At 44.5% G+C, this 25,168-nt stretch overlaps 1 protein-coding gene across 3 annotated transcripts in view; it reads right to left on the reverse strand.

Moving 5' to 3' along the window:
* pcnt (pericentrin) overlaps positions 1 to 24,524 on the reverse strand; it is a 31,900-nt gene extending 7,376 nt beyond the window's left edge. Inside the window, exons 1-46 of one of the 3 annotated variants that reach the window (XM_079174469.1) lie at positions 24,368 to 24,524; positions 23,524 to 23,553; positions 21,134 to 21,310; positions 20,658 to 20,777; positions 19,627 to 19,776; positions 18,645 to 19,513; positions 18,208 to 18,561; positions 17,693 to 18,101; positions 17,101 to 17,508; positions 16,778 to 16,996; positions 16,514 to 16,609; positions 16,245 to 16,388; positions 15,752 to 15,980; positions 15,460 to 15,539; positions 15,055 to 15,352; positions 14,810 to 14,910; positions 14,233 to 14,344; positions 13,921 to 14,047; positions 13,553 to 13,672; positions 13,381 to 13,459; positions 13,183 to 13,287; positions 12,773 to 12,884; positions 12,621 to 12,661; positions 12,396 to 12,530; positions 12,045 to 12,291; positions 11,820 to 11,970; positions 11,082 to 11,535; positions 10,795 to 10,992; positions 10,626 to 10,697; positions 10,196 to 10,300; positions 9,538 to 9,690; positions 8,704 to 8,850; positions 7,076 to 7,236; positions 6,774 to 6,946; positions 6,469 to 6,650; positions 6,214 to 6,376; positions 5,829 to 6,071; positions 5,121 to 5,353; positions 4,786 to 4,893; positions 4,474 to 4,494; positions 3,892 to 4,128; positions 3,632 to 3,805; positions 3,295 to 3,447; positions 2,451 to 2,630; positions 1,323 to 2,342; positions 85 to 255 (exon numbers count right to left, since the gene is read on the reverse strand). In XM_079174469.1, the coding sequence (XP_079030595.1) occupies positions 85 to 255; positions 1,323 to 2,342; positions 2,451 to 2,630; positions 3,295 to 3,447; positions 3,632 to 3,805; positions 3,892 to 4,128; positions 4,474 to 4,494; positions 4,786 to 4,893; positions 5,121 to 5,353; positions 5,829 to 6,071; positions 6,214 to 6,376; positions 6,469 to 6,650; positions 6,774 to 6,946; positions 7,076 to 7,236; positions 8,704 to 8,850; positions 9,538 to 9,690; positions 10,196 to 10,300; positions 10,626 to 10,697; positions 10,795 to 10,992; positions 11,082 to 11,535; positions 11,820 to 11,970; positions 12,045 to 12,291; positions 12,396 to 12,530; positions 12,621 to 12,661; positions 12,773 to 12,884; positions 13,183 to 13,287; positions 13,381 to 13,459; positions 13,553 to 13,672; positions 13,921 to 14,047; positions 14,233 to 14,344; positions 14,810 to 14,910; positions 15,055 to 15,352; positions 15,460 to 15,539; positions 15,752 to 15,980; positions 16,245 to 16,388; positions 16,514 to 16,609; positions 16,778 to 16,996; positions 17,101 to 17,508; positions 17,693 to 18,101; positions 18,208 to 18,561; positions 18,645 to 19,513; positions 19,627 to 19,776; positions 20,658 to 20,777; positions 21,134 to 21,310; positions 23,524 to 23,553; positions 24,368 to 24,415 (9,309 nt within the window). In that variant the 5' untranslated portion in view covers positions 24,416 to 24,524. The remainder of the gene's footprint in view (positions 1 to 84; positions 256 to 1,322; positions 2,343 to 2,450; positions 2,631 to 3,294; positions 3,448 to 3,631; positions 3,806 to 3,891; positions 4,129 to 4,473; positions 4,495 to 4,785; positions 4,894 to 5,120; positions 5,354 to 5,828; positions 6,072 to 6,213; positions 6,377 to 6,468; positions 6,651 to 6,773; positions 6,947 to 7,075; positions 7,237 to 8,703; positions 8,851 to 9,537; positions 9,691 to 10,195; positions 10,301 to 10,625; positions 10,698 to 10,794; positions 10,993 to 11,081; positions 11,536 to 11,819; positions 11,971 to 12,044; positions 12,292 to 12,395; positions 12,531 to 12,620; positions 12,662 to 12,772; positions 12,885 to 13,182; positions 13,288 to 13,380; positions 13,460 to 13,552; positions 13,673 to 13,920; positions 14,048 to 14,232; positions 14,345 to 14,809; positions 14,911 to 15,054; positions 15,353 to 15,459; positions 15,540 to 15,751; positions 15,981 to 16,244; positions 16,389 to 16,513; positions 16,610 to 16,777; positions 16,997 to 17,100; positions 17,509 to 17,692; positions 18,102 to 18,207; positions 18,562 to 18,644; positions 19,514 to 19,626; positions 19,777 to 20,657; positions 20,778 to 21,133; positions 21,311 to 23,523; positions 23,554 to 24,367) is intronic. The other 2 variants (XM_079174471.1, XM_079174470.1) reach the window with 2 other exon arrangements.
* Positions 24,525 to 25,168: the final 644 nt, after the last annotated feature.

Raw genomic sequence — 25,168 nt, forward strand, 5'->3', positions numbered from 1 at the left:
GATCCGTACAGACTGACAGATTAACTCCCACTGCTTTACAACTTCTAATATCTAATATTCTGTTCCGTTGTCATATGTTCCCACCTGTCCCTCCTCGTCTAGTTTCTCAGCCCTCTCTGAGCTGGTACTCAGACCCTGTTTCAGCGCAGTCAGCTCGGCCCTCAGAGCCCGATGCTCCTCCTTCAGTCTGGCGAGTTCAGCCTCCCTCTGTCTCAAGGCAGCGTCTGCTTTAGCCAGAGTCACCTCAGCATGAGTCTGAGACAAAGAGAAAGTCTCATTAGCAGCCCGTCTTAGTATTCATGAAACCCTTCACCCACATGTATATATACACACACATATATATCCACACCATATTTTGTTCATAGCTTTCCGTTTTTCCTGGAAAAACTACCGTTTACATGAGAGCAACAACCGATTTGCAAAGTAAATACCTATTTAACGAGTACCACATGTACCTGCTGTGTTTTAACTCTGACTCTATCTTTTATATACCGCTAGAAACCTCTTTAGTACACAATAACAACAATAATGGCTACAAACAATTATCAACTCATCAAAATCAGATGAGTGCAAAGACGTGCAGCAGCCCAACAAATGCTTTGCAGCCTCCATTAATTCTTTTTTAACGACTAGAACTTCTCCTTACCACATCCTGCCAAGTTATCACGCCAAAAAGTGAAAAATAAAGTGCATTGGAGCTTTAAAAAACAAACAAAACAGCTAACAAAGATTTTCCTCCTGCTTCCTCATTTTAATGTCACTTCCTCCGTGTTAGTAAGAGCCTGCAGTCTCGGGAGTGACGCTGCGATGTGATGTGACGTGTTACGGCAGTTAACTACAACCAGATGTGGTTTCGCCTGCAGTCGCTAGCACAGCTGTACGCTAGCAAAAATAAAAAAAGAGCGGCAGCAAGATATTTGCTCTCTGCACATCGGACCTGTTGATAAAGGTTTACCAAGTTCTCTGAATGACTTTAAAACTGGAGCACAGGCTGAAGAAAAGGAATTGTTCTGGTTCTCATGACCAGATTTAAAAAACCAGTCAGTGCATTTACCACATACATTTTGAGTAATTTATATTCAGAGACATAATTACTGAAAATAAAAGTGTGTTTCACTGCTGTGTTTATAAACTTATAAATGATGTAAACAAACCTTTTTACACCATCAAAATCTTAGGTAATGAATTTCTTAGGTTTGTTTCATTTTTAGATATTTATTCCCTTTATTGAAAGGCCTATAATTCAATTAGGAAGTTAAAAGGAGGTCACGCATATGCATTTGAAAGTTTACTGTACGTTTGCATCTTGGATTGACACTCACCAGTACTTCCTTTTGAGCCTCTTTTTGACTGGTTTCCTTCTCACTGAGTCGACCCGTCAGGTCCTGGATACAGGCTCTCATGGAAGCCACTTCCTGCCTGAGCCGTTCGATTTCCTCCTGGAGCTGCCGCTCCCTCCTCCTCAGTGCCTCCCGCTCAGCAGAAAGCTCTCCCATCACAGTCTTGAGGGTTTTCAGCTTTGTCCTTTCCTCAGCAACCAGTGCCTCCATGTCCACCATCTCGGCCCTAACCTCCTGGACTTGTCTCTCAAGAGTGAGACTGGTTTCTCGAAGGACTTCTATTTCGGTTTGCAATTCCTGCTCTTTTGATTTTAGAGTCTCGATCTCGGTCACGCTCTCCTGTTCATTCTTTTGGAGTTCCATAACCAGAGAGCTGAGGCGGACGTTCTTCTCCTGCAGTGCGCTCAGCTCTCGAATTTCGCAACTGTCCCCCTCCTCTTCAGATAGTTTCCTCTTCCCCGTCTCCTCTTCTTTCCGGGCTTTGACTTCCTCCAGCTCAGCTTCCTTGACAGCAAGGACACCTTGGAGTTCATCTGCCCTCTCCCGCTCAGCCGTCAGCCTCTTTCCGAACTCCTCCCCGTGTCCTCTGTAATCTTCCTCCTGGCTGAGCAGTAATCGCTCCAGTCCGTCTTTCTCTGCCACCGCGGTCTCCAGCTGAGTCTGGAGGGCCTTGAGACGAGATCGGAGGGAACGCGACGAGGCAGAGCGACTCAGACTGAGCTCCTGCTTCAGGCTGTTCGGGCCTCCCCTCCTCGCCTCTCCCTGGATGGTATAGTGGTCCGGTTCGGGGCTGGGAGCCGGCGAGGGGTTAATGCTGTCACCATCCTGAGAGTCACTGACTTCATGCAGGTTGGGGCCTAATGTGGCGAGTTCGGCCTGCAGCGTGCTGATGACCTCGTGAAGGCGCTCCTCTTCTTCCCGTTTGTCCTGACGCACTCTCGTGACTTCAGACTGAAGGTGTTCCACCTGTGAGCGCAGATCCTCAAGCTCCGCCTCCAAAGCCTTTTTGTCAGAAAGACGAGAACAATTAATGAGACAATTATAATTTCCCTCATAAACTGTGGGCACTTCCACACAGTCTGCATGTCTTCTGTGTGCACATATTCTGACCTTGTTGTCCCCGGTGTTCTCCAACTCCTGTTCCAGTTTTTGGATCTCTGTGTTGAGCTGGTCGATCTCCTGATTCTTCTCCTGGAGAAATGCTGAGGAGAGCGTCTCTTCCTCCGTGTCCTCCACCTCACTTTGCTCCTCCTGCTCCTCCTTGAGTATGCTGAGATCGGACACATTTTCCTGCAAGCAGAGTACAAACCAGTTCAATTCTAAGTCATAAGCTGTTGGTTTTTTGGTTCTTTCTTGTTTTATGAACTATTAGGAGAGAATAAAGCTGAGACAAAAACTAAAAATATTCTGGGGGGGGATTATAAATATATAAATACAATTGCATATATACACTCAAAATTACACTGTAAAGTGAGTTTATGACGTATACTTAAATGTCTAATATGTGGGATTATATGTAAACAATCCATTTTGACAAGTTTAGTCCAATTTATCTTTCTGGGTTCCCAAGTTGTAAGCAATTTGCTCCTTTACATACATATTGAACACCAGGTCAATCTATTGTTTGTTATCCATGTTATTCATCTCTTTCTTATGGATGTGTAAGAAACCACCAATGGCATTCTCATCAAGTCTTCCTCCATTCAAGTTCCTACTCTTTACTTCAGTAGTTAAGCCCAAAAATAAATGTTTGTTTGAAAAACAGTTTCTAGGGATGTTACGGAAGAGGACTTTTCCAAAATACATGAAAGTGCTTTTAGTCCTGTAAGATCTCTAATAGTCGGTCTAATTGGAAAAAATATGCGTTTTGGGCAGGGGTACAGAAATAAACAGAGATGGAGAGCTTAAAAAGCAGCGTAATAAAAATTGACGAAAATAATGAAATAGCGCTGACCTTTAGGGCAGCAATCTGTTCTTGGAGCTCGTTAACCTGAGCTGCATTCTGATTGGTCAGTAGCTCCAGCTGTAGTGCGAGGTGTTTTAGTTCAACCTCTTTGAGGCTTAAGTCTCTCTGCACCGTCTCCAGTTGGCCAAGCAAGACCTCGACCTACAAAGACGCAACATAGTTTATGATAGTGGGTTTAAAAGTGTCTTTCCCTCGTGGTGACTTTTAAAAAGACGGATCAAGTTTGCATACACATTTGTACCAAAAGGTGGCGCTGCAGCCAAATGCATCAAACAACCGCCACGCAACAGCCCAAAACACTGGCTTTGGGTAGAATCTTACAGACCTCTTGCTCTTTGCTCTGCAGGCTCTGTCGAGCGGTGTCCAGCGCATCGCTGAGCTCCTGAGTGGGGTCGCGCGTGTTTTCATGGTAACAGTGTCTCGTCTCATCCACTTTGGACTGCAGGGCGGAGATCTGAAGCCTGTTGGACAGCTGCTGCTGCTCCAGTGCCTGCTTATCCTGACAGAAGGGAGTAACGTTTGTGAGGACAAAGAACGGCGGTATATTAAGAGTGACTGCTCAGTTCAAGTGGACAATCTTCTTACTTGTGTGAGCTCCTGTTCTCTCAACTTTGCTTTCTGGAGCTCTTGCTCCAGGTGACTCATAGATCTCTGACTCTCAGCTCTGTTCAGCAGCGCTTGCTCTAGTTCTCGGATTCGTCCGGCTAGCTTGTCTATCTCCTCATTGCGCTCTGCAAGGTCGCGCTGGGCTTGCTGATTGGATGCAAGCAAGGAGGCGTGGTCATCCGTCTTGTCTTTAAGGATAGCTTGTAGACTCTCCACCTGCAGAGACGTAGAGGCAACATTTCGGATGACAAGTTTCTATAGTTTTAAGTAGATAGATAAATTAGCCATTCCAGATCTGCAGCGGCCGGTACCGAACATGGAAGTTAAGCCATTCCAGAGAGCAGTGACACGTAGGTGAAAGACAGATGAAGTGCGACACAGAAGCGAATGAATATTAACAAAACGAAGGATTAAATAGGAATGAATGTAGAACACATAACGAGCACAAATAAGCCGTGCAAATTAATCCATGGATGATTGCATGGATTAATGATGTACGATACACACCATGCAAAAGAGTCAGAGGCGCTAGGAGAAGTATGCTACGGTTAGATTTCATACCTGCAGAACCAAGTCCTGAAACTACAGCAATCCGTTGAGCACAGGGATAAACACATGGCAAAAGTCAGGCTCATGACACAAACAATGCAATCATCACTTCAACCTCTGTAAGTACTGCACGTATGCTTCATAAACCCATGAGCAATGTCATAGACACTCATCTCAAAAACACATCAAATGCACACACACACACTGCACATGCAATGCACTGTTTATCTAGAAACAAGCATTTTGTGAGATATCGTCCAGATGAGAAATATTACCCATTAGATGTTACCGTATATACTCTGCTAACAAATGAATGGGCCTCACCCTGTGTCCTTTGTTATCCACGCTGGACGTCTGTCTGAGTTGGGCCTCCAGGCTTCGGATCTCCTGCTGGAACTCGTCTCTCTCGTGTTCACGCTCCACAGCCTGCTCCTATACGCACAGGAACGAGTGATGTGAAAGATTGCAACTTTAAGCAGCAACATGAGAAATGCCCTGTGACACTCTCAAATAAACACTAGGAAGCAAGTGAAGCGAGAATGCAAAACCATAATTGGAAGGGTTTAAAGGGACAAATGAAAGACTTATAAAGAATTGCACTTTACTGTGTGTGTTCAGGGCTTTAAAACAATATTTATTTTAAATTTGTAAAAACTCACTTCTATAAATTGCCTGTCGTGTTTCAGCTGCTTCTCGAGTGCTTGGACGCGCTGGTTGAGGTCTTCGGTGTGGGTTTTGTGGTGCTGCTCCGTCTCCAGGCCCTTGGTTTCCTGCTCCTCCAGCTCCCTCTCCAGAGCCCTGAGGCGCAGCGACAGAGATCTGTGGTCCTTCTCTGCCTGCCGCTGCAAGTCCAGCCTATCCTGGGTTAAATGCTCCGTCTCTGCCAGCAGAGCTTGAAAAATAAGAAGGGTATGTTAGGGCAATTGTTTCAATGCAAATATACACAGAGCCGGGGAGACAATAGAGGAGTTAAATACATATTACACATCCTGTGCCTTTCCTCCTGAAAAAAGGCACTGAATGCATTCACTTTGACAGCTCTGAACAAGAACATTGTGTAAGAGGTAAAAAAAAAAAAATACACAGCACTCAAGAGTCTTTGCTACAAACTACTGGCACAAACAGCCACTTCACACAGCACGGCAAATGTACTGCATATTCATCCCCCACCCCCTCATCACACTCTCACACTCCACTCTGACCCACAAACCTGCGTCAGGATCTAAATTGAGCCAACAGCCTACGAAGAGAAGACACATCTGAGCACAGACATTATTATAAGTGTGTGGTCAAGCGCACTAAAAAGAGGTCATGGAATATTTTTACGCAAACAAGAGACGCCTGATTCCACGCTAGCTCCCGCTCACCTTTCTCTCTCTCCCCCAGACCAGCGGAGAGATGCTCCTTCTGCCGGAGGAGCAGCGTGTGCTCCTCACTGAGCTCCTGGAGCTTCAGTCTGAGGTTGTCCAGCTCTGTGGGGAGGACCTGCATCTGGTGCAGCTTCACCTTCAGGTCCTCCAGGTCCTCCACTAGTCTTTCCTCTTGTGCCTCCTTTTGCTGCAGAGACTCCTCTAGGAGCGCTTTCTCTGCCACATAGCCCTCCAGAAGCCCTGAACACATGCAAAGGAAAAAGGTTTTGTTTAAAAGGAAAAGGTCAATTGGTGAAATTTTAGGATAGGCAGAGGAACAACGGCGTGGCAACAGTCAGTGGATTAACTGCTGTAACAGAGCCAATAAGTATCTAGTGCTCACCCTCTGCCTTGTGAAGTTCCAGCTGGAGTTCACTCTTCAGCTTCGCCTCCTGATCAAGCTGCTCCAACAGGAGCTTGTGCTGCTCAATAAGTTGGGCGGAGTCGTCTCTGCCCTGAGAGAACTTCTCCTCCAGAGAAAGGTGGACATCATGAGTCTGCTCCAGCTGGAGAAGTTAGAAACTCACCGTTAGAAAGCGGACAAGGCTATATAGAAGAAAGAGGGGTTTTTTTGTGTGGAGCTCTCTGCATCTTTTACCTGCGCGTTGGCCTGGTTGAGCAGCTCCAGTAGTGTTTCCACAGTGTGACGCAGTCGGCTGCAGGCGTTCAGAGCCGCTTCTTCTCCCCCAGGACTGATCTGAGTATCTGAAACCAGCAGGCTCTCACAGAGCAGCTGGGTCAGCTCCATGGCTTCTGAAGACACGTCCGCAACTGAAATACCTACGAAATGAATAAGTCAAAAGTAATCATTGCATTGACTGAACTAAATGTTTACGTATATCTGTATCTAACAAAAACTAAAGCATAAGATAAAGCATAGGATGCATTGCAATGCCAACAAACCGGATTCTTGTGCATCTTTGTTCCCCGTTGAGCTCCTCTGACGGGTCGTCTGCTCAGATGTTTGGCCTCTGGCGCTGATCTTTTGTCCAATCAGGTCTTCTGTTGTAATGGTGCTGCGAATCATCTCAATCAGCACCTTCCTCAGTTTTTCATTGGCCTTGTGCAGTTTACGTCTGGGAAAGCAAAAGTGACACACGTGCAAACTAATCACTTTCTACATTTAACACACTGGCGTGTAAAGTCAAGACAGATTCTCACAATGATACAATTTTAAGTGGAACAATGTCCACAACACCACTTACCTTTCCTCTTTAGCAGTCTGCAAGTCACTAGTGAGCATGTTCAGAAGGTTGCCTCCCTCTTGACTCTCTCGCTCCCTTCGTTGGAGGAGAGTGTCCAGAGTCTCCATCTCTGAGCGCTTCCCTTCTAACTCCCCCTGCAGACAGCCAACTTCTGCTCGCAGCTGGAAACAGGGACAGAGATAGCTGTTGATTCTACCGACACTTAACACACACCTATTACCTGCACCTCTCCCACCTGTGCTATGACTTCCACGTGAGCAAATGAGTTCCAGAGAGGGGAGAAAGCAACAAATTGACCCCAAATTATGGAAAGCAAAACGGCTCAAATGAAGACCGGCTTACTGCCATCTCATTTTGTTTGTTCAAAGCATCACATGGTTTCTGAAACAAGAGCAATAACAAGAAACACATCACCGACAAACTATCCGTGCCAAGCGCATGACAAAAGCAGAAGGCATGCTCTGCATTCAAAAGGAAAGCAAAACCGTTGGTTGTCAAAAAAATAAATAATCCACGTTAGCCAGAGACAACAACCAGCACCAAAATCACTCAATACATCCGCTATGAGACACAAAACACACTCCTCCTCCGTTAAAACCAGCCTATAGCCCACATATATACACACACACACACATGCTGGCAGACATACTCTGGTTAATCTCCACGTCAGTGTCTGCTTGAGGCACAACTTCTGCTCTGTCTCTCCGTTTTCTTCCAGGTCTCTGAAGCTCAGTTTCTCTCACCTTTCGTTCCTCGACCGCTTCCTTGTCTCCCTCTCTTGTTCCCTCTCCCACAAACCATCAAACACTTCTCATGCAGCCACCTGCCTCAACAAAACAATGTTGTTGCCCTGACAACAGCCCCCTCCCAACCTCTCTTAAGCTTCTCTTTGCTAACCTCATGGGGTGGGGGGGGTAGTAATATCTCACTATCGAGAGCCAAGCCGGGCAGGTGCCATAGAAACGGATGCACACACACGCCACATTATTGCCAATTGTGCCAACAAGAGCCAATATGGATTTACAGAGTTAGGGGACGTGTAGGTAAGAAATGAGAAATCACACATTCAGCTATGAAGTCAGTCCGGATAAAGCCATAAACTGTCTTTTGGAAAAATAAAAACGTAGGCTTTACTGGGTATAACGATTAGTAACCAAAGAGATGGTAAACTGTTTAAAGTTCCAGTATTCCAATGATTAATCGATTACCCAACTAGTCGATTCAGTTCTACTGCGTGCTTCAACCAAGAGAGCACGACCACAAAACACACCAGATTAGAGTTTCATCGATAAGACAATCTTTTTTTTTTTTTTAAGATGTAATCTCATCCAAAGAAAAACTACCCTATGGATGCCTTAGCAGCATTATTCTCTCTTCACCCTCAATTCCCAGGCTGTCTATTTCGTATTTACAGTTTCCAAGTCCCTATAACTCCTAATGCACCAATTCTTTTCATTCATTTTGTCCTTTGAGCTTCAACACCCACGATGCAACACATTCTTCTCAGGCCTGCCCAATCTTGTCCACAGCAAAGTGAAACTGCTGGTGCCAGTTTATTCATTCACAAAGAATCGTAAAACCTATAAAACCACTAGACTGGGTAGGTAATGTGTGCGTGCGTCTGGTACCTGGGACACCACAGCGTCCAGTTGCTGCAGCTGGACAGTGAGCTGACTCATTTTGCCCGTGTAGCTCTGCTCCTTCTCCTCCTGTTCAGATGAGACGCTCCGCTTCAGGTCCTCAAGCTCCGCCTCCTTCTGCTCCTCAAATTCAGTCTTCAAACAAAAGGCAGTGATGTTGGTATATATCAATTAAAAGATACAGATCACCATCGTAAAAAGCTGCAGTACAGTGTTGGCTCATTTATTCCTCAGCTAAAAGAGATCTCCGGCCATGTCTCACTGGCTTACGGCTGACTACTGGCTTGCACATTTCAGATGGTCAAAAGCCAAATGTCTGAAAAAAAAAAGTACCTTCAGCCTTAAAACCTTCTGCATCAGAGGATAAAAAGCTTAGATCCATCCCATTTAGCCACTGTAGATGGCAGTAACACAAACACACCCACAGCCCAGGACAGATTCAGAGAGACAGACGGACGAGAACACTTCTACATATATGATGATGATGGGATTATGTGGAAACTGGGTTTGAATAAAGCTTCAGTGGGACAGAGTCCAACCAAGAGCTATGCCTAGGAATGAACTGGTGCAGCTGGAGCTTAGAGAGGGCAGTGCCACAGCATGCACGCACACACACACACACACACACACACTACAGCTCTCAATAATCCAGCAATATTACATAATGTTGTTTTAAACAGGCACTCAGTGTCAAATAACTACAAATAACAAAGATCATATTTTCCACAAAAAAAAAAGTGATTATATGTAGGCAACATGGCTTCCTAAAAAGAAGTTCAAATACTAAAGAACTTAAGCATAAGGAACACTGTCATCTTTTACCTTCAGTTGATTAATCCTGTCCTGCAGTCTCTCCTCTGATTGGACTTTGAGGAGCTCCACCTCCTCTAGGAAGTGCTGCCGTTGCCTTAATGACTCCTCTTCCAGCTCCCTCCGACATGCCTCCAATTCCCGCGCAGAGACGGCCCTCAACTCCTGGAGCAGCCACATGTCATGGGTTTGTTTAATACCACAATATGCAGTTGGGTCAAATGTTCAGATTCACAGTGCTTCTCAGAAAGAAAGAAAAAACCCAAATAAATACTCTTTGCCTCACACAAACGCACCATTATGAAAGATGAACAATAATTCAGTGTAATCCCTTCTCTAAGGGGCTGTAAGAGCCACAGAGACGAGGCTACTCGCCAGGCAGAGCACTGGATGTCAACTACCGCTGTAAAAAAAGACAAATTCAAACACACGCACACAAAGAGGTAGCGTGATGCTCCCTCATGCTTGACACACACACACACGGTAGCGTGATGCTCCCTCATGCTTGACACAAACACACACACACACACACACACACACACACACACACACACACACACACACACACACACACACACACACACACACACACACACACACACACACACACACACACACACACACACACACACACACACACACACACACACACACACACACACACACACACCTGGAGCTGGCGATGTTGCTGTGCAATGAGTTGCTCTTTCTCAGCAGTGTAGGCAAGCGAGAGCTCCTGAAGAGCAGTGCTGTGTTGTTGCTCCACTTCCAAAACCTGAGAAAAGTGTAGAGGATGCAAAGACACATCAAATCGTGCTGAACATTAAAACAACATGAAAGGAGTAGGATTGAAAAAAGGCAACATTAACCATAGGACAGGAAATGTGAGGAAATTATCTAGGAATAAAAAAAAACAAAAAAACAGGATGTTTGAATCAGTTCAAATAAAACTAAACAACCTATATTTCCTATTCGTATCAGCATGTTAACTTCAAACTAATGAGCCATTTTCATCAGTGTCCTCATGGGAAGAGAATTAAAATGTGGGCTGTTAAAGAGATGAGAAAACAAAGGTAGTGTCGGGATGATTGGGTAAATACCTGCTTCTTAAGAGTCTCCAGAGCTTTGCAGTGTTCTGTATCTAAGGCCTCTTTTAGAGCAGCCAGCTCAGTCTGGAAGAACAAATTGTGAAAAATAAGAACATTTCTGCTTATTGACTGATAATCTGATTGATGCCTGTTATACCACCAACCAATCTTTCCTTCTCACCTTGTGAACGTGGCTGAGCTCTGCTGCCATGGCACTAAACTTCTCCAAGTGCACCTGAACCAGCTCTTTCCTCAGTTCCTCTCTGACGGACAGCTGCTCTGCTCCATGTCGCTCTATTATCTGCTGATGTTGCGACTTCTGGAGAGTCATGTCTTGACAATGTCTCTCTTCAAGTTGCACCATTTCATCACGCAGCGCCTGTGATTTGAAAAAGAAAGACGATGGCATTCAATTGTACTTTTAAATCCTAAAACAACAACGACAGCATTGTATTCCTGTGTCCTTACTTGCACTTCCTTCAGGTACGTGGCCTCCAAAGTGTCCATATTACCCAGCAACCTCTTTTCCAGTTCATCCCTCTCTTCCTGGTGTTTGCGAGTCAACTCGGCTTCTAAAGCCTCGAGCTGAGCCTGACTTGTTTCCTGAAAAACGGCCTCCAGACTTTCAAGATCAGCCTTTCGTTGGGAATCGAGGGCTGCTTCTAAGGCGACAAGCTCCGCTTTGTGTTTGGATTCAAGTTCAGCGGCAGTAGCTGTAAGCTGATCTCTGTGACTGGCACCAAGTGATTCTTGTTGTGCTTTGTGTTTGGCATCGAGTGTGTGCGTCTCTTGGGAGTGTTTGTTCAGAAGTGTTTCTCTCTCGTGTTCCAGTTCAGTTTGATGTTTTTTCTGTAGCTCTGCCAGAGAGATTTCAGATTTGTGGGCCAAATTCTGTTCCAACGCTGCTTTTTCCTCTTGGAACCTGAACACAAAAAAATAAAATAAAAAAAGACCACAAATCATTCAATAGAAAGCATTTTCAAGGGTCCTGGAGATGAAACTGAAGGTGATTTTATTGTGATTTCAGGAAAGACACACCAGTCCACAGTGACTTGGTGCAGAACATTCACTTTTCAGACCATAATAGCAGCACTGTTGCTGAAATATTGGATCTTTTTTTTTCTCAAATACAAACATGACTCGTGTGTAGGAGTCTAACTATTGACCTCCAGCTACAATCAAGACTTGAGTCTCCATAGATCTCACCTGTCTTGGGCTTGGCGTAGCCGCTCTTCCCCTTGCTCCTGGAGGAGCGCAGAAAGCTCCTTGAGTTCTGCAGCCATGCGGCTCTTTTCCCTTTGTAGCTCACCGTCATACTGGGCCTCCAGTCTCTGACGCACCATCAGGACCTGTGGGCCTAAAAGACAAACACCTTGTTAGAAGCTAGAAAGTCGACTGAAAACCCACGTGAGTCTTATAAAATGATCTTACTCTCATCATTGTCCAGTGCGGCCTGTAGAGACTTTAGCTTCTCCTTCTCCTCGTGAAGTGCTTTTTCAAGGCGTGACGTCTCCTTCTCCGTCTCTCTGTGAAGGTTTGACTGAAGAGCAGAGAGCTCAGCTTCATGCTTCTCGTGGAGCTCTTCCTTCAGCCTCTTCATCTCGTCCTGCACATGCACCCTCTCCTGTTTCAGAGCTTCCTCGAGGTGAACGAGCTCCCCAGAAAACTCCTGTTTCAGCTGCAGGAGTTGACAGGAACATATACATAAAGAACACGTTCGTCTATATAGCCGTCAGTATATTTGCACCTTTCTAGAATGTAGGCTTTTATACGAGAGTGTACCTTTTGTGTGTTCCTTTGCATTTCTGCATCCTGTTGCTTAGTCAAGGCAGACAGTCTGTTCTCCAGAGTGTGAATGATGGTCAACCTGGTCTGCAGCTCCTCAGTGTGACACCACATCCTCTGTTCTACCTCCGCCTGAATAAAATCAACACAATCTTGCATTATATGGAGCATTAAATGTAATTTATTGTAAAGATTATCTGATCATCTTTCCTTAAATCTCACCTCAACCTGCTGTTCGGCCTCCGAACGAACTCTGGTAAGCTCTGCGACAAGGACATTTGAGGAGTCGTTACTTAACTTTAGAAACTTCTCAATACCATGCTTGTATTGTTTGTAACATTGTGTGTGTGTGTGTGTGTGTGAGTGTGAGGTACCTTGTAAATGACGGTCAGAAAGTTTGGCTCTGATTTGCTCTAGCTCCAGGGCATGACGAGTCATCTTCTCCTGCAGCTCCTCATAGTACTGGTCAGTGACATCTGAGCGCACCTAAAGCATGAGTAATTACATTATTACTAAACAAGTAAGTGAGAGACTAAAAAGGGCCAGTGTACACCAACAGAACAGCTTTTTTTGGCAACTATTTCTGTTTTTATGTAATAAAACCAAATGCACACTATGCACAAACACTGAGTATCTTAAAAATATCCCATATTCAAACAATATTAAAAACTATGACGACAACATTTCCCTTTGCCTTCAACGGTGAGCATTTGTGTGCCAAGAGCCTCTCACATACGAGGTTTGTATTCTGTTTAAATAGAGGCATTAAAGTTTGAAGTCTGACCTGTCGCAGCTCTTCCTTAAAGGAAAGAGCCATAGAAGATTCTAGATTGGCAAGCTCCATTGTGTGTTTCTCCACCAGCTGAAGGCGCAAACAATCAAGTGCTTCCTGAGACAGAAACATGACACTTAACTTACCTTGTGATCAAGAAACAAATGCAGCCAAAAATGTGCAGAAAAATTAAAATGAGTATGTACATACCTTGTGTTTCTCCAGTTTGAGGCCAGTATCGGAGAGCACATGATCTTTTTCCTCTTCAGCTTGGCCTTGAGATATGAAACTGAAACGAGACCACAATGTAGCATTATTAAAAGAATTGAATCCAAGTTTGTAGTACATGCATCTGGTATTATATACTGATCTACTGGCCTACCTGTCATCTGCAGTTTTAAGCACGGAGTCTTCCAAGGCACTTTCCACCAGCCTCAGCTGAAGCAAAGCAATTTCTTCTCTGTAGCTCTCCTCTGTTGCCCGCATTCTCTGCTCAAAGTACCTAAAGGAGGATTAAGGTAAAGCATGTATAACTGGCATGGGGTCAGTAAAAGGGTAGGAAGAGGACAGTTGACAAATGTTGTAGACTGTGGCCAAAACGCAAACCACATGAAGGGATAAACCACCACAGTTTTAATATCAGTTTTCATTCTAAAGCATCACATTTCAAACCTGGACAGGCAGGTAGGGAATGAAGCATCCAGACTCTGTGTGTGTGTGTGCGTGTGCGCCTCCTTTGTGCTCTCATACCTCCTGAGGCTTTCCAGCTCAGCCTCATTCTGCTCTTTGATTTCCCGTTTCTGTTCATTAAACTCAGTCTGCAGGCGCTCAATGTCATCGACACGAGATGAGCGAGCGAGCAGCTGCTCCTTCAGCTCTGTGAGGAAATAAGGTGAGACAACAAAGGAAAAAGGTAAGCGCACAGTAACTGGAATTACAAAACATGCAGTCAAGTTCTGTTTGTCATATCACAGACAAAAGCCATTTTTAGTAAAGCAACATGTTTTATACACCGTGAACATTTTGAATATCTTGATACATGTCAGGCTGCATCAATCTCACCTCCCAACTCCTGGCGACTGGTCCTCATGCTCTCCAGCTGGGTCCACAGCTGACCTACTTCTTGTTCAGACCTCTCTTTTAGCGAGATCTTCTCCTCTTGAAGGCGCGAAACCTAGTTTACAGAGAGGAATCGTTGTTACAAGCTGCGTTTCCCTTCAATTATCAAGCAAAATTTAGCAATTTGGCATTTCCATCAACTGGTTTGTGGTTTAAATGTTCGCTACCTCAATATTTATTCGGCAAAACCATTTCCATAAACCATTTGACGCATCATTTATTTTTCTATAAAAAACCTTTATGCGAAATTTAGGAGGTTTTATACAATTTTGCAGTTTCCATACATCTTGTCTTATTCGATACTTAATGTGCATAAAAATATGTGAATGGAACCACAGCTGTTGTAAACCTACTGTATCGTGGATTTCAATTTTAAGGTTTTTAAATTTCCTATCATTTATAGATTGATGCTAGCTTTATGCCTATAAAATGAAAAACATATGAAGTTCCATCACCTGTGGACTGAAATGAGAAATAAATGGCAACTTAACGACATGTTAATGTGTTTTAGTGAACTCACCTCTAGGTGCAGTTGCTGTTTCTTCTCCTCTAGGTGGAGTTCTTGCTGCGCTTTCTCCTTCAGCACTGCTTTATGACTCGAAACCAGCTCCTCCAGAGCACCTAAGCAGCAAAACAAACATTTAATATGAATTAGAAAACAAAATACATGGAATAGCATGCATAGTATAACCGACGAATGTTTCTATTATTAAAATAAAATAATGAATTTAGATTGTGCAGCCTTAGTGAAAGTAGGCAACTCACGGGCAGCAGCATTTCTGTCCGCCCAGGCTTGATTCAGCTCCTCCTCCAGTTGTTGGTTCTGCTCCTTACTGGAGGCCTGGAGTTCCTGGAGCCGGGTCAATGACTCCCGCAGCTCTGACTGGGTCTGGGACAAAGCTGCCTGGGCTTCAGTTAGAGCTTTGTTGGTCTGGGTGAGGCAGACACGGGTGCTGGCGAGCTCCGTGTGGGTGGCAGTAAGGCTGCTCTGGGTCTCTGAGAGAGACGTCTGGAGGTTCGACTGGGTGCTCTCCGCTTCCTTATCCCACTGTGACCTCAGAGCCTGATGACCAAGATGAATTAAAGATGGTAAAACTTCCTAAATATGCTAAATAATGAAACAGCAGTACAGATGTTTGAATAGCATTCGATTAACAGTATTCAAATGACCTGTATCTCTTTAGTCTGCTCTCCCTCCATGGCCGCTCTCTCCAGAGCAACACGAGTCTCCCACTGCTGCTTCAACTCATCTGAACATACACAAAGCCAATGAAAAGATTTGCCCGCGTCAAAAGAATTTGAAGGTTACAGCAGTCATTGTGCTCTACTTTGCCCTGAACATGTTTTCTAAAGAATGAGGGTGACTCACCCACACCCATAATGGCACACATGTTGAGTGCACCTACAGGCACATGTAAAAGACGAAAGAACACCGACTGAACAACTGGGAAAAAGCACTCACTCATGTCTTGTTGGTGCAGCTCACACATTCTCTCCTGCTGCTCCTGGTTCTGCCGTCTGATCTGGTCCAGTTCTAATTGATGCCGGGCCTGCAGAAGGGCACTTTCCTGGGCGAAGGTCTCCCCCGGGGAGGAAGAGACCTTAGTGACAGACGTCTCCTGCTCCAGCTGGGACGTGCCGACGTTAGTGAGGCTCAGACGCAGGGCTTCAAACTCGCTGTTCTTTTGGACCTAAAAGGTAATGAAAAGTAGAACATAAAAGGTAAATAAGTAAAAAAAGGTATATAAGGTCTAGTAGTGACTGCATGTTTGGGGTAAAAGACAGTTGTGTGTTGTATTAACATTTAACAGACACCCTTATCCCCCATGCCAATTGAGTAAAAGTTGAATTCCTAAGCCATTCTAATTCCCTTGACTGTGAGGAAACAGATATAAGCATCGGCTGAAGAGGTTTGGTGCCGTGTGCACACACACACACAGTATATCGTAATATACCTGTGTCTGCTGCAGTTCAGCCTGGTGGGCCGCCTCCATGCTCTCCCTCAGCTCCAAGGACACCTCCATCCTCACGTGACTAAGCTCCTCATCGTGTTTGGCCGTCAGCTCTGAAACCATCCTCTCGTGCTCACGTTCAGTCACCTGCGGAAAGACACAACGGCAGAAGTGACGAGCTGAAAATACAATAAATGCTAATGCTAAATAACGAAGGGATATTCCACCGTAGTACGTCTATCTTAGAGTGAAGTGTTCTGACTCATCAATACCTGTTTGATTAGGCTGATCTGTCTCTTCTGTTCTTCCTCCATAATAGCTTTCCGCTTCAGCAGTTCAGACTGCAGATGATTGTTGGACTCAGAAATCTAAAGAATTTATGAGATAAACATAAAGGAAATTACAAAGACTATAAAGGCAATCCAACAAAGAGTTTAGCACCACTAATGCGGCAAAGTCCTATTATTATTCTGTTCAATTTTAAATGCAATGATGATGAATCTGTATCCAGCTACACAGAGGTTTTTAAATCCCACCTCTTGTTGATGTTTCTCCGTCATATCTTTTATCTGCTGTTGGTGAAATGTCTCGAGCCTTTCTGTAGCCTCCTCAACAGCAGCGAGCTGCTTCTCCAGGAGAGCCTTCACCTCCTCCTGCCTTTCCAGCCTCTGCTCCTCCAGGTGTTGCCTCACATCGAGGAGATCTTTCTCCTTCTCCTGTCTCTCTTCCTCCCATTTCTCCTTCTCTTCGTCCAACTGTAAAAAGCAATTTTGTTTGCACATCATTTTGATCTCTTGGCAGTAGTGTAAACAATAGAAAAATAAATCAACTGGCGTCACATACATACATGCATACATACCTCAACATCCTTCTCCTTTAGCATGTTCTCAAACTGTTCCAGTTCCTCCTCTAAGACTTGTTCCATCTTCTTAATCCGGTCATCCATCTCCTCCTCTTTTCTCCCGTGCTCCTCTCTCTCCTGGGCTTGGGCCTCCTCCAGGTTGGCCAGGTTTTGTCTCAGACAGCAGATCTGAGACTCCAGTTCATTCTTCTCCTTTTCAGCACTGTCCAGACTGCCCTGGCTCTTCTCCAGCTCTTCCCGCAATCTTTCCACTTCTGTTCGAATGTTTACAACCTGCGCGCGAGTCGTTTCGAGCTCCTCTAATGTTTCGTCCAGCTTCGCAGTCCTTTGACCTAGTAAGGCGGTTATGGTTTTGTGCGTTGTTTTTGTCTCCTCTAGCTCCGACATGAGAAGTTCACATTGAGCCTTGGGGGAAAGGAAGAAAGGGAACATTATAGTAATTTTTCTTATTGCCTCCTCCATTTCAAATGAATTCTTCCCATTAATCTTAACTGAGTTAGGGGTCAAAAACAACTGCTGCATACAGAGACTAGCATGTTTACATTTCTATAAAACTGTCGACACAAACCCACTCATCATACTGGTGTACCTGTAGGGTTTGCAGCTGGCTGTCGTGGCTGAGCTCCGGGCTCTGTTTGGCAGAGATTTCAGGCTGCTTCATTGCCTGCAGAGACAAAAACATCAGCTCCTGCTGTTTTTGATGAGACGGGCGTGCAGCCTCCTTCTCCTGCTCATTTTTTGGCTCCCCTGCCGGTTTATTTCCCCCCTCTGATGGAGAGGTAGCAGGACCCAGCAGGGTGGTTTCAGCAGCCTCCTTTCCAAACAACATCACTGCATTCTCTTTTTTTCTTTCTTCCATTAAGGCACTGAGTTTGTTCTTCAGGTTGTCTTGATCGTGGGCTTTCAAGTTCATCTCCTCCTCTATGTGTCTCCTCGTATCCTTCTCTTCTTCAAGTTCCCAGAGAGCCTGCTTTAGGTCTTCCGTTACTTGGGCCCACCTGACCGTACAAAGATAGTTTTAAAAAAAGTGATCAAGTTCATTCAAATTGTAGAACATTTATCAGAGAAAAGAAAATAACCACATGCCCTAATTAACTTCATTACCTGCTCCTGGCCTCCTCCAGCTCCTCAGCACTGTTGATGACTTCCTCCCTCAACACATTCAGGTCCCTGTCCTTGAGAAGCAGCTCCTCACGGAGCTCCCCACACTGCTGATTCAGCAGCTCCTTTTCCAGGTCAGTTTCCTCAGTTTCCTCAAACTGCCGCTCAGAGAATTTACTCGTCTCCAGCTCGCCGGAAGAGGAGTCGTGAAGCCAAGAATGAGAATTTTCCTCCACAGGAATGGCAGGCGAGCACCGCGGGGTAGACGTGTTTTGGAGGTTGACGCTTTCCTCGGGGAAACGGTTTGAAATCGACAACAGAGGCTCATCTCCCAACACCTCACTGTTCAGCTCAAAACTGTGAGGAGGCACAGAGACGCATAAGGGGGTTAAACTAGCCTAAAACACACACACACCATTAGCAATTAGCATTTCTCTAACCTGTAGTCTGCAGAGAGGTCCAGCTGACTGCAGTGTTCACAGCTTTCATTGACCAATGAAGAGTGTGAGAGTGCAGGAGGAGCTGAAGACAGGTAGCGCTCCATCAGAATATCCCCCAGTATCGACACATTCATGCTGTCCTCCACAGGTCCGCTCTCCAGATTGGCCTCATCTATGCTCATCTTCTCCTCACAACTGAAACCAGCCTTCGCTTGGTTCTGCCGATTCTTAGAAGCTTTGAGCCCGATGACCTCTTCCTCTCTAAACTTCAGTTCTTTCTCCCTCTCCTCCAACAGCTGCCTGACTCCCTCCAGCTCCTCTTTGTGCTCCTCTTTGAGCTTCCGCATCTCCTCCTCCCGTCTCTGGAGACGAAGAGCAGAGCTGGCCACCTCCTCACTAAATCTCCTCTCTACGTTCCTCAACTCGAGCACTTCCCTGTTCAGCTTCTCCTTCTCCTCTTTGTACTGCTGCATCTCGAGGCACTGAGTCTGGACTGATCTTAACTGGACCTGGAGGTCTTGTAGCTCCTCTTCCCTGTCTTTCTTCTCCTTATCCAGTAAAGAAAGCACATGTTGGCGTTTCTCCGTCTCCTCCACTAGTTCAGCACACAAACGTTGGCAATTCTGCCTTTCTTCTTCCAGCTCAGCCCTCAATTTGTGTAATAGAGTGCCGGTCTCACCGTCATTGCCCGTGCTAAAGCCTTCAACACCTGACTGGAAGCCAAGAGCTGCACTCCCCGATTCCTCCGATGGTGCCTCCTTACGATTGAGATCTGCATCTTGGAAGCAATGGCCATGCTGAGGCTGTTGTGGGGTGTTGAGGACTTCAGCCCCCGACTGACTTTTGATGCGCAGAAACTCTACACTGGTCTGTGTGAAAGACAATTCAGAGAAGACGCAAGTTCAGTTGCTGTGCACATGAACGGCGACGTGCATATCAACAATAATCCTGCAGTGCTGCCCACAGATTCATCTTTGAGTACCTGCTGGAGCTGTCTCTGCAGCGCCTGAATCTGTCCAGCAAGCGACTGAGCCTCCAGTTGAACCTGGTCTCTGCTGGTTAGCGCCTCCTGCAGGTTGGAGCTGAGCCGAGCAATTATCTCATTACGCTTCTCCACAGCCTGCTGGAGCTGCTGCAAGTGGAATACATGTATGGGTTGTGTTTATAAGCATAGACATCCACATAATCATAAATACTTACAAAATAAGACATTTCTTTTTTTTTTTTGCAGGGATCTGCCCCAAACAAAGACACTCTTTAGTCTGTAGAATATGAGGAGTAGGCCACTCAGCAGCATGACAATATTGAACATAAATTGGTTATTTTGACACACATTTCACCTCCTGCGATATATAAAGTGCAGTAGGCCATACTGATAAATATAAAATGAATTAACTGTGCATTTACATAACACAAGGCATTTTAAAACACCTAGTTTAAACTCATTCCTCTAAAGACATACATAATATGGAGGCGCTATGCAGTATTTTTAGATCAGTGCAGCCAAGCAGCCATGCAGAAGAGCAGACAGTTACGTTCCCCATGGGTTGCTGATGACACAAAACACATATACACACACACACACCATCTTAAAATCGTACACACAGCAATACCACACCAAAACTTCCATCGTCTTATGGGTAACCAAAGCAGGAAGACAAATTACTCCAAACAAATCTCAACACACTTCATCACGGAATGTAAACAGGAACACTGATTTATAGACTGGGTTCACAGACCAGTTTCCAATGTGAGAATTCAGAGATTATAATGCTAAGTATGCGTTTCATGACATTAAACCCATCTTCTTGCTTCCCTTTTGCTCGTCATTTAGAGTCATACCTAAGCCCAGTTGAGTCTTTGACAGAAACAGACAGATAAAAGCCAAAAGGAACTACGTAGAGGACAAAAAATTTATTCCAATGCTTCAACATGCACTATGGAAAATGCTATCATACCCTAAAAAAAAAAAGCAACATATCCTCTGTAAATATATAAACATACTCTGTATACCTTGAGCTGCTCTTTGCCAGTGAGTGCAACTAGTTCGCCTTCTCTGAAATCATTCACAGCGGACGGTCTTGGCTCCGGGGTGTGGGGGGGCGGGTCCTTCGGTCGTTGGTTCTGGGGTTCCTAAAAGGATGAAATAGTTTTAGAATTAAGTTTGTTTTGTTGTCATTGCAATCCATGCGTAATGCAATGTTGCAGTTAATAGTGCCACGGTTAATCCGGACCAGGTTGCTATGACAACATGCCCCACAGGCAACGTAATGGTTAGTGACCCATTTCTATAATATATGTTAACTGAGCAGGGGGGGGGGGGGGCCCGGACCACTTGTTAAAACATACAGTGAGCAGACAAAATTAGACAACCACTGGAGGTCAGGCAGTGTGACCCGTGAACAGTAAAGCAGTGGAAACGACCAGCTGTTAATTGGTGGTCTCTTCCATCAACGATGCATGACCGATAATCTTGATTAGTTGTGTACCTCGTGGTCGGTCTTCTCGCTCAGCTCCGCGTCATTGGCCGAGGACAGCGGCGGTTCTACGGCTCGGCCTTGCGTCGCTCTGTCATTCTGCGAGACAGCCTTGCCCTTCCTCTTCTGCGTCTTTTTCGGCGCCCCCGCACCGTCGCCTTTCGCCCGCTTCTGTCGGAAGCTAGCAAGCTGCGCAGGAAGGACAGCGAGAGGTAGACGGACACATAGGTCAGGACCACTGAGCACCACCACACTATCAGCATGGTGGAGCTCAGGGGTCAAGGCGGAGAGACAACTGGAGTCCAGATTTATCTCCTCAGTTTGAAAAAGTTACAAAAGCATCATTCTGAAATCATTATGCAAAGTATAAATACATAAGAGTACAAGTTGTTGATAGTCCCCGCTTTGGAAAAGAAAAATTGATTTGGCAGCCCTTATTTTGATGAGTCAGAGTTGTGCAGCAAAAAAAAAAAAAAGACGGTGCCCAATGAAGCAAGAAGAAATCCCGAACTCATACCAAAAATAGGCTTCACCATTGCCTGACAAGGTATCCAGGTTTAAATTGAGGTGACGATGCTAAATATTCTCAAATCTCCAGAGAGCTACATCAAACCCATGAGACGAGCAGATTTTAGTGACACACATTGGACAGCCTCTCAGCACGGCACAAAGAGAACACGGTTCAAAGAGTTTACAAAGTATACATCCATGTCTGTCTTTTCATTTTCTGGCATGTAGAAAAGTCAGAGACGGAGAAACTGGTTGACAGGAGTTTTTTTTTTTTTTTTTGGAGGGATCACAAAGTCCTCTCTGAAGACATGAGGGGAAAAAATATATATCAAGAAATTTAACCCAAAAAGTTCATTCACAGTGAAAAATATCCCCAAACAAGTCACGATATTTTGCTTGAATTCCAGAGGGACTGATTTGGTAGAAATCCATCTCAGGCAGTTTCTCTTTGCAACACATTCCTCTTTTTTATCTCTCTCTCTCTGTCAGCCGATTTATCTTCTTTAAGCAGCTTAAAATCCGATTACAGCCGTCCACATTGTGACAGAGACCCTCGTGAATCCCTCCATCAATAACTGACAGTCAACCATCGATTTCCTTTCTTGCCGGTGGTCAGACCTGTCCCATTATTTCTCATCAGGGCAGTCCAGATGTAGATCTTGCGGTCTGTAGGCAAACAGCACACTGTGCCAAGCTCCTCATCCTCAAACTCCCTGCCACAGCCACAACGTTACAGTGCAGAGGGATCCACAAACTCTGGATAGGGGCTGGCATGTGTCTCGGCTAAGAGGAAGAGGGTGGAGACTGGGAGATGCATTCACATGGAGAGGAGGCGACAGGGCTCCAGCATCTGTGTGCATGCTCAATACAAAATGAGATTGCATGGCACCGGGAGAGCTACTTGTTGCTTTGTGTGATGAGTCACATGCAGGTGCATGACAACACCGTGTGCATTTGAGCCGGCGTTTATTCCGATGACATGTTATAAAACCACATTCTGGATTTGCTTTGTTCTCCCATTTAGCATCCACCACCATACCATCGTCCTCTTTTGACTCCAAAAACCCAAAAGCTTTGCGAAAAAAAAAAAAGATTATTCCCTCAACTCCACCACACTTGAATCTCTTCCCACCTCCCATTGTTTCATCTGCGGTTATACCCATTATCCCTTAAAACCCACATCCTTCATGTCCTTCCATCACCCTGTCCACCGCCTCCGCCCGCCTGCCACAACACGTCTCAGAGAGACATATTAGCCAGATGAGCATTGTTTCGCCCAAGGCCACTTCTGAGAGTCTGACTAACCGGCTAGATGGAGCTCATTGTGGCCACATCGGATGTTACTGAAGGCTTCTTGTGTGTTCTCCACAATGTCAACACCAAGACTCCTCACAGTAGCTTATGTATGTTTGTTTGTTTGTTTGTCTGTGTGTGTAATTTGTATAAATACACGCCTTGCATTGGGAGTGAAAAATAAAAATCTGAGCTTTTAAGTGCACCCAATACAGTAAAGGCAACTGACAGCACTGCATTGCCATAGCAACACCATTCATGTGAGATGCAAGTGCATCATGTTGAACCTTGAAGCCAAATCTCATGGGCTCACTGCACCACCCGATGGCCTGCAACCAGCATGACAGTGCATGCAAGGTGCGCAGCTACAGTAGAAATTGTATTTGCTTTCAGGGTTAGTCTTGATCATCCGTGTTGAGAGTCATTCATTTAATCTCAGAAAACTGAAAGCCAAGAAGAAGAAGAAGAAGAAGAAGAAGAAGAAGAAGAAGAAGAAGAAGAAGAAGAAGAAGACAAAATCACAGAGAAATAATGTCCATTAACCCACAATCCCATGAGAAAGTCGAACGTCTCTGCCAGTCACCAGTTTCTATACTTACCGACTGGCTTCTGGGCATATTTGAGGATTTCTGTCGTAAGGAATATCAGTGGTTCAGTCGATATCATGCATCATATTGATGCACATATGTTTTGAAGGAGGCCTACAATGAGCTGGAAGTGAACTACAAAAATCAAAGAAATGCAATTCAATAAGATACGCTGAACACGTTAGTAACCTAGTTTTAAACGTGGCCTGGTTATCAATACAGGGGAGGCCATTCTTAATTATTGGCCCATTACTAATATGGCCTCCAACCGAAGTAACACTATATCTTAAGAACATAATGCCATCTGCTCTTGTAAGTGTTATATACTATCTTTTAAAAAAGCTGTGGGAAGCTTAAAAGAAAATAATGAGAAAAGGTTAACAACTAACATTGGGATTGTAAATTGTCATTTTATTGTTTTAAAAAGGCTGAAAATGCAACATTAACTATTTTACAGGTGAGAAACAAATGTCCAGTCAAATCTTTCTGTACCTGCTGGACTCACACTATACATGAACTAAGAAGTGATTCAACTCATTAACTATATAGATAGTTATATAGATATATGTTAGTAACGCTGCCCCATAAATATTATTGTTATCGTTAGCTGTGTGCAATCTCAGCTAATTATCAACCCGCAGCATATGCGCGGCAAATGAATAAAGTCACGTGTAACGTTACTTGTAATTTAACGGGCAAATATAATCTAAGTAACATAAACCAAACGTACGACATGTTGGAGGAGGGTGCAGTTAACAGTGGACAAACTATGACAAAGCTATGACAAAAGAGTTGGCTATCGTTAACCTAACTGCTAGCATTCAGTGTTAGCGTGCGTTAAATGTTAGCAACAAACCTTCGCTCTTCCAGCTTCTAGTTTCCTCTGCCGTTCATCGTCATCCATCTCTTGTCTTGAATCAAACAGTTAAAAGTTTAGGACGTGCGTCCTAATTCAAGTTAAAAGCACACCAGACCTTTACTTGTAGCATAAGTTGGCTAAAACAAAATCTTGAGCTTCCTTTAGAACCCAACTGTCAACAGATAATATTCAATATGGCCGCCAAGGCATCTAAGCTCCGCCCTTATCGAGTTCTTCTGAACGGACGGACCAATCAAATTACTGTATTCCACATACTCAGCCAATGGTGTTCGCTTTGGTTAAATATATTCCAATCTCTTGAACGTCGTTCAAAAACTAGAGTCAAGTTGACCAATCAAATAGCTGCATCAAGTCACCAATCTCAGATTGACGGATCTCATAGCCAATCAGGATAGGCTAATACAAACCATGCCTCCACTCACTTGTTTGTTTTGAAAGTGAAATTAGATAGATAGAAAGATAGATAGATAGACAGACAGACAGACAGACAGACCGACAGATAGATGGATGGATGGATGGATGGATAGATAGATAGATAGATAGATACTTTATTAATCCCACAAGGGAAAATATTTTCGCTACAGCAGTTATACATACAGTAAGCAACAACAATAACAGAGGAAAAAAAATATAATATAAAAATGCACAATATATACAATAAAATAAAATAATATTTGTTAATAAGGGCAAAGTGCAAAGTTTTAAGATTCAACCAAACAAACAACAGTGGTATAGTTGGGTGATTGATTTGGCCAGAGGTGATTTATTATAAAGTCT

This window comes from Pholis gunnellus (genome assembly GCF_910591455.1).
Source record: "Pholis gunnellus genome assembly, chromosome: 15".
In the NCBI taxonomy this organism is placed as follows: Eukaryota; Metazoa; Chordata; class Actinopteri; order Perciformes; family Pholidae; genus Pholis; species Pholis gunnellus.